Consider the following 10,000-nt stretch of genomic DNA (forward strand, 5'->3'; position numbering starts at 1 on the left):
GACAATAGACCATTATACAGTTGTGTGCTTAGGGAAGTGGTCAAAACTACTACATTCGAACAGGACCCACCAAACCACAAAATAGATGGTGGTGTCTGCCTGCATCCCCCCCCCCCCCCCCTTTGCTTAACGTGAAAAGATGGTGTCTATATTGCATAGCAAAAACCCTCTATCCAGCAGTAAAAAATTACAGTGAGATCCAAACCTCACTTTTCGTGTTTTTCTAGTAATGCCGACTCTTGCTAGCTGAATATTCCTGTGTTCAACTCAAATTTAAAAGCCAATAAAATGTTGTCGGTAATGATCATGTGATAAGTTCGAAGATAGGTGTTGTCTTTGAGAACCCGCCTACCCCAAAGGTGGGTCCTTTTCATGTATAATAGTTTTGACTAGTTCCCTTAGTTACCTTGCCTATGAATGAAAAGTGAGGCTAGAGTTGACATTGTTTGATAGAAACCTCACTGCTTTTTTTAAAATGTAAATTTCAACTAATTAGCAGGAGAACAACATCGTTAGCATAAGAAAAGCAAAGAGGTCTGTATCATAGCAAGGTCAACTCTAGCCTCACTCTAATTTAAAGGCCAGGTAACTAAACACATAATTGTAAAAAGTTCTACTGTCACGTGAGCCCACTGTGAAGCGAAAGATTTCTTGTAAGTAGGTTCATTTGCTTTGGGTATCGTGCGAGGATTTGGCCAGCAGAGCCACCAGCGTGCGAGAAGAATGGCCCCATTCTTCTAGCGCGCAAGAGGCTCCGCCGTCAAAATACTCGCTCGATACCCAAAACAATTGAGCCTGCTCGCAGCCTAGTAAGTAGATATAAAATTGCCCTTTCACGTACTTCACCGACATGTCCAGCAGCGATGGCAAAGACGAAATAATTATTTGATTAAGATAGAGATATGTAGTTTGTTACTAGGTCGCACGAGTCACCTGTGGCTCAGTATTAAAACATCTTTCGCTAGATCCTCAGAGCTCTCCAACTGGCAGATGTACCCATCCCGAATTCCGAAGCAATCTCAACGAGATATAGTATTCTACTACAAAAAGCTTTCCAAAAAAACCCTGATCATTACAAACTGAACTTCTCATTGCTACTTGCATCATTTGTAGTCCTTTTGCTTGTCCCCCTCTTGCTTTTGGCAAAATCTGTAGTTTTCTGAATTCGTTCGTTATTAGAGATTTACGGCAAATCGCAAAAGTCATGCTGAAATGTTCGTATTGCATGCCAAAACTGAAAGAAACTTGTTTTGCCAGATATCTACAGATGTCAAGTATTTTCTTAAAAGAAAGAGAGATATGTTAGACAAAGAACATTTCCGGCACTTCACGCTGTTTTGATAAGCTAAAGCCTGCCGTTTGCCGTTCGTCGTTTTACGTAAACGCAATGCTAACTCTCAGCCAATCATGAAGCTTGTTTGGTTAGTGAGGTTCGGCGCCACTCAGAAACCAACCAACAATTCGCGTGGTCATTGTAACTTGTATGAGATGGAGTTTTCTTCGTTGACATTTACAGGCCACCATTGCTGAGATTATAGGAAGTGACGAAGCCATGGACCTGTTTCGACACACGACAGAGCTGGGATCTCACGTAAGAAACATCGCCTAGTCAAATCTACCTTTGACTTCAAGGGGCATTGTTTAGCCTTGCCGTAAGCTCTTCTTTTGGGGACTGCGAGTGTCTCTGCTCTCTCGAGTGATGATTGGCCCGTTTGAGGCAAAAAAAAAAAAGCATTGTAACTTAGTGTTTGGGGCACTATCGCATTTTACCAACAGCCACTAAAGTGGGCTCCCTCCAGGATGTTTAATTCCCGTTCAGCTGCTATAGGTTTAAGACGAATCTACAAATCATGCTGATTGTTGCAACGGTTCTTTTCCTCATCTTTTAGAGCGAGGGAAATATCGGTTATGCGCACTGGGTTTGTTCCAGCCTCCTCCCGGACAAGCCTTCCGAGAATCACGTGATACTGAAGGGGCAACCAGTTCCCACTCTCTGTCATCTTCATCCGGAGTGCCGCAAAGCCGTGCTGCAGTCTGCAACTGCCCTCAGTAAATACACAGGTGAGACCATTCGATTAGCTCGTTAGTTCGAAAGGTCTCTTCCAACTACTTTACATCTTCTTCAAACCAGAGTAGCTTCAAATATTGTAATTGTCACCCTGGTTACAATGTGAACGTAAATATACCAAGTTGGAAAAGTTCAGTTCATTTGTTCATAGTACTGGAGCATAGCTCAGTCGGTTAGTACGCGGCCTTCGGAGCTGGAGGGTCGCCAGTTCGATCGACGTCTGTTTCGACTTTGCTGTGATCCATGTAGCTGGAGCTTTGAATACCCGTAAAACGGAGCATTGACGGATGAAGGAGCGTAAAAGGTGCGCACCGAGGGCCACAAGTTTATCAGTAACTCTAGTTGACTGTCACGTGCAACCTCGTTTCCAGGCCCACTCTCTCCTTGGCGTAGAAAAGCCCTGGGAACGAGGTTGTGTCACGTGCTTCCCTCGTAAAAATAAGGACCTTTACGTTTACCTTAAATATACTTGATCCTCATCTACAACTTGCAAGCTTAATTATTTGACAACTTTCTCATTCAATTCAAGATTTTTACCCGAAATTAAATCATCTCTTCCTTGTTTCGAGTCGTGCTTCCGTTTAACTGGTTTAATTAGAGGTTTTAAATACGTTGATGATCAGGTCGTAAAAAACGCGGGGAGTTTGTTTTTAATTTTTTTTTTCCACGCCTAGAAAATTATGGCAAATCAATTCATTAAAAATTATGCTCATTGTTGGGAAGGAATTTGACATGTCTTCATCTTGGTGATCATAACCCTTTAGACTTTAGCTTAAACGTGTCTTTTTACGACTTGCAGATTGTATAAGAAACAACGCTGGTGCCTTTAACATGTATGGGCTGATACTGGAGAACCAGAGACTATTCTTGCAAGCAGAAAAGGCCTTTGAAAGGTTTGTGATTTGTGTGAAATGTTAAGTGGGGTGTTTGCACTAGCGACAAAAACATAAGCTCAAACAACATCATTCTCACGCTCATTAACTTGTTGTTAATTAGCTTCTTGAGCTCGCTACGGAGTTTTTGTGTTGCTTTTTATTCTTATGTTCGGGTCGCTGGTGGAAACCTTTGCCTTGCTCACGGAGTCAAGGGCTGTCCAATAACAGATATTTATATCTCAAAAAAGGTTTATATTAGAGTGTTATTTGAAGTGCTATCGTTATCCCCATGTGCTCCATGATTAACAGCCAGAAGTCAGGCTACTTAGCCAAGTGCTGGAACCTCACCAAACTCAAACTTCAGTGCCCATCTTGCGATGCACTGTTGATATCAATGATCCAGTTGGCGTTTATATTTCTTGTCGCAGGGCAATAACATTGCTTCAGGGAAGTGGAAGTGAGGATAAACAAAGGCATTTAAATGCCGTGATGATAAATCACGCGAGAGTGCTTTGGTAAGCTGCTTCTAAGTTAGATGTTCTTTTTCAGCACGATTTGTGGGCGCGTTTTCGCGCTGTGATAGGCCAGTTTTCCTTAGTAACCTTAGGTACCTAAGTTCCTAAGCAACCATGCCAATGTACGTAGTCGACTTTTTTCCCCCGTAGATAACGCTGTTTTCATTCACTATAAACTTACGCAGACTCAGTGAGTTGTACTCTGTGTGTTTTGTCCTAGAAAATGATGATAACGATGGAGACAGTACCGTGTTTATGTATCTTGCTTTTGCTCATGATTTCGTCCTTTATGTAAACTAGTCGTAAGAGCTCTTTTACACAAACGGCCTTAGCATGTGCACAAAGCAGCACACAAGATCTTTCCTCCGCAGAGGTTCTTGTATTCGCGATTCCGCTGCGCGAAGTGTTTGCAGGCACGAATAATGCCGAAAGATCCATCGGGCGCCGTTACCAACTTATTTAACGCCTGCGCTCACTTTTTCTGCGAATTGTCTCAATGCGATTCTAAAAGGGAATTGTTTTTCTCCGCATATGAAAAAATCTGCGCCCGCACGTAGCGAGTTCGAAGCGTATTTGCCTGTCCACACGAATGCGCGAAAATAATTCGACGAAGTCTACCTTCACCTATAAAGCATGCGCGCACATGCGCTCTCTTCGTTATCACGAGCCGTTGATGTCATCTCATTTGAAAACCTCCGTTTTCACCCCATATATATAAAGTACGTCTTTTGCCAAAGAAAAAAAAGTTGCTTACCAGCAGACGCAATGTAGCGATAAGGAAAAGACAAGTATATTAGCAAAAAAGGTTAAAGTAGGTTGATATAATTATGGATATAAATTACAGTCGGCATATGAAATCGACTTGCGCATGGGCAGCCTGGAAAATCGCTACCGAAAGAAAAAGGGATTTTAAAAAGTCAGAACTCTGGACCATACGACCAGAAAACAAGTATTTTTGTGCAGTTGTCGTGCCAGTGCAAGGGGACAATGATATCTTTACCTATTTATCTATCATTTTAGTTGCTGAAACTTTCATAAGGAACTTAAGCAACGATAACTGTAGTCTCTTCCTCCCGCAGTAAGTCTTTAATAATGATCATCTGGTTTTAGTTCGTTGGGCCGCTACAAGGAATCAGTTGCAAGGTATCAGGCTGTGAAACCGCTGAAAGAGTTCCATGATGTGTGCGGTCTCGCGCTGTCATTGTTCATGGCTAGCCAGTTAAAAGAAAGCTATAAAGGTGACAACAAAAACAGGGAACCCCAGAAAACATCGCACGCATTTAAAAGCCTTCAACATCGGAGTTGCTCACAGACCTATCACGACCGCACGGCAGTTACTTACGAACGTCAAGGACAAAGAAGAACCTAATTTCGTTCTCCGAGCATTAAATCTCTGAACAAAATCTCTCAACAAAATCTCTCAACAAAATAGCCAATAGGAGGTTTTCACGTGACGTCATCGCCGCCATGCCGGTGGACGAAAAGAAAAGATCTCTCATTGGCTTCTTTTGTGCGTCCACCAGAAATCGTACATTTTTCTATTATTATTGGTGTCCCTAGAGGTTGGTTGAAAAAGTCCTATATCAAAAATACCATAATACTCTTTGTTTGCCCCTCCAAAGTTCTACATAAGCACTGTCTCCAGTTTCTCTAGGGACCATTGTAAATCCCAAGAGAAAATAAAAACAATGCTCATGCGAAATTTTGGAGGGACAAACAAAGAGTATTATGGTATTTTTTATACTGGCTAATAGCCGAAGTTATGCTAGATATGGTCGATATAAATCCGGTGTTTAGACGAATTAGGGACCAAAATTTGTCTTCAGCTGATTCGACAAACGTGCGAATTGGAGACGAAATATTCGTTTTAGACGAGTTATTCGTCTCTGGTATAAATTCGGCCAAGATATACCCGAAGACAGGCCACCCCCATTCCCTCTGTAGCCATGTGTTCTTATTACAGTGCACGTAACCCGAAGTATTTTTCACCTTTAACTTGGGATTAATCTCGCCAACTGTAGCTTTGATTTTCTATCGTTCACCCCTGGAGATTTTTTCATCATGAAATGAGCAGTTCTTTCTCATCACAAACTGTTGTAATTCTTTCTGTCAAAGAAAATTAGCATTGTAAAGCAGCTTGTGACATCATTAGAAGTCGACCCGTTCCTCTCACTGATTCAAACTTCCAAGTTTGCTACGTCTTGTTGATAAAAATTGCAAAATTGGAGACATTTACGTAATGAAAGGACTATGTTGATGGTTTGATGCACTTCCGATGTCAAGGGGGTTCCTTTTACATCTAATATTCTTTTTATTTTGCATTGCAGCCTATGAACAAGCATTTCAATTGGCTGAGACCGATACTGACAGGTCATGTGTTATAACAGCGCTTGGCATGCTGGGATATGCATTGAATGACAAAGATGCAGCCAAAGCGATGCTTTTTAAGAGGTTCGCTAAAAGATGCGACAACACAGATTGATTTTAGTTGAATTTCTCTTATTCAAATGCACTAAAATCTACCTTGACTCGAAGCCATGACGGCGCGGTTCAGCGGTCATAGTTGTGGGTTCGAGCCCTGGTCAAGCCTTGTGTTGTTGTTTTTCCAGGCTTCTTTGCAATGTCAAATATTTTAAATTAATTGCGCTGTTCTTTCGTTTTATACTTCAGTTTCAATATTTGGCTTTCATATATATATACATTCCATAGGTCTCTTCTTACGGGAAATAACACGAACTCGCTTCGCTTTCACACCTAGCCTTACGATCTACGTGTAACGTTCGTAGAAATATTATTGGGAACAATTCTGTCCGCTGTTATTGGCTTTCAGTTCACAATTAAAGCCTGCTTGCAATCAGGGGCTTATGGCGCTATGCACTCTCGGCCTGGTTAATGGTGACGCTACATTAGCTGGAGCTGCACTTGGCGAACTGATGAGAGCAAATAACGGTAAGTGGTTTAATAGATACAATATAAGGCAACCATCAGTAACTTAAGGTGACCTGATGTCAATACCCAAAGTGGTCTCCCACAAAAGTGGTATCTTGCTTGTGACATGATTGGGTAATTTGCTAGGTCTCTATTTGTTACAGGGTCTTGTCTCAAAAGGACGAAAAACAACCAAATTCATCAAATCGATATTGACCGTGGTCTACACTTCTTATCTAGACCGAAGTTGCTGCAGCATTTGTTAGTGTGTAGTCAGTCGATAATAAAAATACCGTGGCTCTGGATTGTGAACTGATTGGTAAGGCCAAAGTATTTCTACAATCGACAGTCGCCTACGACAGTCCTTCTCAGGACTAGACTCAACCGAAAGGTCCAATTTCATGAAGATATGTCCTTCCTTGGTTCAAACCATTTTTATTAACCATTTTTGTAAGCCATCTTGTTTTGGCTTCGTATTAAGGTTTCTGCACTTTTTTACGCAATCTGTGTTCTAATCTATTTTTCTACACTAAGGTAAGGCCAATTTTTCCCGCGGAAACTGCTACCCACCCCTACAACAACTAGGGCCTGTTCACGTGTCCATGCAAACGTGGTGTTCACATAGAGTTTTTGAGTAGTCCCTGTGATTTCAGTTTTTTTGTATTCTTTTTCTTTCAGGAAGCGAAGTCCTGAATGGACACATTTGTTATCTGTATTCTCGTTTCTACGCTCTTCAGGTATTGAGAGTCGAACACCAGTTACGTTATTCACTTTCGGACGTAGTAATTTTTCCGCTCGTTTCAGCGTATTGCATGTAGACTAGTTCCGGGCTCTATAAATGTTTGACTCGTTTTCCTTTTGAAAGGCAAGGCTGCTAAATGAGAATGCAGTCCAAAATGGTCATTTTTAAAACCTTTCCGAAAACTTTCAATTAAAAAAAGCAGGACAAGAATTGCACCCTTAGTCATAGTGCACGTTTCATCTTTATGCGCCGTTTATAATTTTACTGTTCCAGGGAAATCAGAAACTCGGACGAAGTCATATCATGAAAGCAATTCACCGGTAAGTATTTAACAAATAAATTCCATGTTGCTGTTAGCCTCCCATGCATGTTGCCGTTTGTCTGTTTAGTTTTATCACAGATGACGTCAAAATGTGGTTATAGAACAAAAAAATGGCGCATAAGTCGATTTATGCTATTAAATATTGTCGAAACGTCAGTCGCACACAAAAGTCTTCACCTGGACGTCCAAATAATACAGATAAATAGATAAATGCAATGATTATGTGATATCTTAAAAATACATTAATTTCTGGCTTCCTTTGCAGAAATCCTAGTAGTAGTGTACTATGGAGTCAGTTGGCATCCTATCTCTTGCAAGCCTGCCCTGACGAACTCGAGGTATACGATGAATTAGTTTGGTTTTCATCAAGCTTCTGTCTCCGAGTCGTAAACCGGAGAAACGGTACTCTACCCAGAATTCTTTTGCTTTAAAAACACCGAAGAACGGAGTCATGCCAGGGTCCGAGATTAACTTTTTTATATGGGCGCCAACTGGCGACTAGATAAAAAATTTCAGTCGCCAGATGTCAAATTGTGGTCGCCAAAAATTTTCGCCTGAAAATGCACGTTTTGAATTTTTTATGGCAAAAAAGCATTGACGCTTAGCTCTAAAACATTACATGGGCATCCTCTAAAGGCCCTCTGAAATGAAAGGTTTTATGACGGTGCTGAGTAAAACTGAGCTCGCGTCCGCTACAATTAGGGAGCTTAGACACGCGACGTGTTTGAGGCTCGGACGGCAACTAGAAGTGACCTGTTTTCCTATTTAACTTGTCTGCACACAATCTCGTCCGCAGACCCCGCTTTTCTTTTCATCAGCAACAAGAACACGGACTCTGGCCACTTCCAAGACAGGAAGTCCCGCAAATCACGGACTTCCGGCTCCTCTACGCACGCTCAGAAATTTGAAACAACAGTCATTGCCAACTTCCAACTGTTACAAAAATGGACCTTCACTACGCCTGCGCATAAGTTGAAAGTGGCCAGAGCCCGTGTTCTTAGTGCTGACCAGAAGAAAAGTGGACCCTGGTAACGAGATGGGTCTTCACACTGCTACATTTGTATTGTTTAGTCTCGGATCGACCCAAGGCCCTGGGAAACTCTATGCAGGAGAACATGCGCCGTAGGGTTCTCATAACCAAAAATTTGCTATTTGAACCTTGCAGCGCCTGCTCACTCCTCGTGCTAGCATGAATGCACCAATCAGAGACACTTTTGATTCTTCTTTACGAAAACCAATGAGAAGACACTTTATTTGAGGGTTCCCCAGAGCTCTTTTCTCCCTCAGTCAAGAGAAGAGCCCTGGGGTCGAGATTGAGGGAGACCACTGTTCTGTCGTGCGAAATGTTCACTTCCGGTTTCCGTCAGTGCCTCAAAAATTTCGCGTGCCTAATCTCTCTTATACACTGGATACAATCTGCTTGTTTCTCCAACACGTAATGCAGTACGTTTTGAGGAATACTTAACATCAAAACAATGCAAGTTATTCACTCTTGGTACTGTACTCGTGATGCTCCATTGATCTGGATATCTACTAGTTTTGTAAAGAACCCCCTAAAATTGCTGTTCTATGGGTTGGTGGAAAAAACAAAATCATCAAACGTTTCTCTCGAATGATGCAGCTCGTGGACCACTTTCATAAATGGCAATCTCCTTTACATTCTTTTGTCTTTATGTTAATTAGACCTACTACCTTCACAAAAAAACAAAAACTCTTTTGAAATTTGATCGTCGAAGCCAGGCTAGAAAGGCTTGTTAGCATTTAAAACAGAAGTTTTTGCATTCAGCGTTAGGTCTAGGAAAGGGAACTTTATTACATATATCGCAGTTAATTCGCTTTGTTTTTCAAAAGTGATGTCAAGCATGAAAGAAAGTTCATTTTTTCAGGCTGCGGCTTGCTGCTCGGAATCTTCCGCAAGACTTGGTGGGAGCCACTCTGTTGAGGTTCGTTTATCGTTTTGCGTTTATTTATTTCGCAGATTTGTGTTTAAATTATGATTGGCTTTGTTGTTATAGTTCATCATTGTTCAGTTCCTTAGAACAATCGATTGGGAGTCTTTGAGACCTGTGCTTCCACATCTCAATCTCTATAGCCTTTGTATGTTGTATGAAGCCAATTTTCGAAAACGTTTTCTTTTTTCGGTTAAAGAAACCTGTCCGCTTACTAACGTTAGTCAGTGAACTGTAATTTGTTTTCGTTAGAAAAATCTCCCTTTTGTTTGAGATAAAGAGAACGCGGCGAAAGCTGTTGGAATTTGCTCTTAATGCTGCAATTGGCACTAATCGTGGTTTAGCAGGACCCAAATGTATTGATGGTTTTAACATGGCAGCACACGTAGGCCATATTGGTGGTTTTTAAGGAAAGAAGTGGCGGCCAGGACATTTCTGAGGATACATTTCCTTCTTTTCTATCTCATTGGAGCCTCCAATCACTTGCGAGTGATGTTATCAAACCTTAGCACCAATCTTGTTGCTCTTCTAGCACAATCCCGCAATCCACCCCGCTGGTATTGTGGGCTCAGGAGCCTTGCGTAACCATGACAACAAAATG

The 10,000-nt window shown here is 41.6% G+C and overlaps 1 protein-coding gene across 2 annotated transcripts in view; it reads left to right on the forward strand.

The window, feature by feature from the left end:
* The window catches only part of LOC137992407 (tetratricopeptide repeat protein 37-like), a 56,622-nt gene that overhangs the window by 38,971 nt on the left and 7,651 nt on the right, over positions 1-10,000 (forward strand). Inside the window, exons 34-45 of one of the 2 annotated variants that reach the window (XM_068837739.1) lie at positions 1,517-1,591; positions 1,890-2,061; positions 2,868-2,961; positions 3,372-3,458; positions 4,569-4,696; positions 5,786-5,909; positions 6,289-6,407; positions 7,065-7,123; positions 7,402-7,448; positions 7,716-7,788; positions 9,337-9,393; positions 9,932-10,000. The exon at positions 9,932-10,000 is cut by the window's right edge and continues 202 nt beyond it. In XM_068837739.1, coding sequence (XP_068693840.1) covers positions 1,517-1,591; positions 1,890-2,061; positions 2,868-2,961; positions 3,372-3,458; positions 4,569-4,696; positions 5,786-5,909; positions 6,289-6,407; positions 7,065-7,123; positions 7,402-7,448; positions 7,716-7,788; positions 9,337-9,393; positions 9,932-10,000 — 1,104 coding nt within the window. The remainder of the gene's footprint in view (positions 1-1,516; positions 1,592-1,889; positions 2,062-2,867; positions 2,962-3,371; positions 3,459-4,568; positions 4,697-5,785; positions 5,910-6,288; positions 6,408-7,064; positions 7,124-7,401; positions 7,449-7,715; positions 7,789-9,336; positions 9,394-9,931) is intronic. The other variant, XM_068837740.1, reaches the window with a different exon arrangement.

The sequence above is a fragment of the Montipora foliosa genome, chromosome 2, assembly GCF_036669935.1.
Source record: "Montipora foliosa isolate CH-2021 chromosome 2, ASM3666993v2, whole genome shotgun sequence".
Classification (NCBI taxonomy): domain Eukaryota; kingdom Metazoa; phylum Cnidaria; class Anthozoa; order Scleractinia; family Acroporidae; genus Montipora; species Montipora foliosa.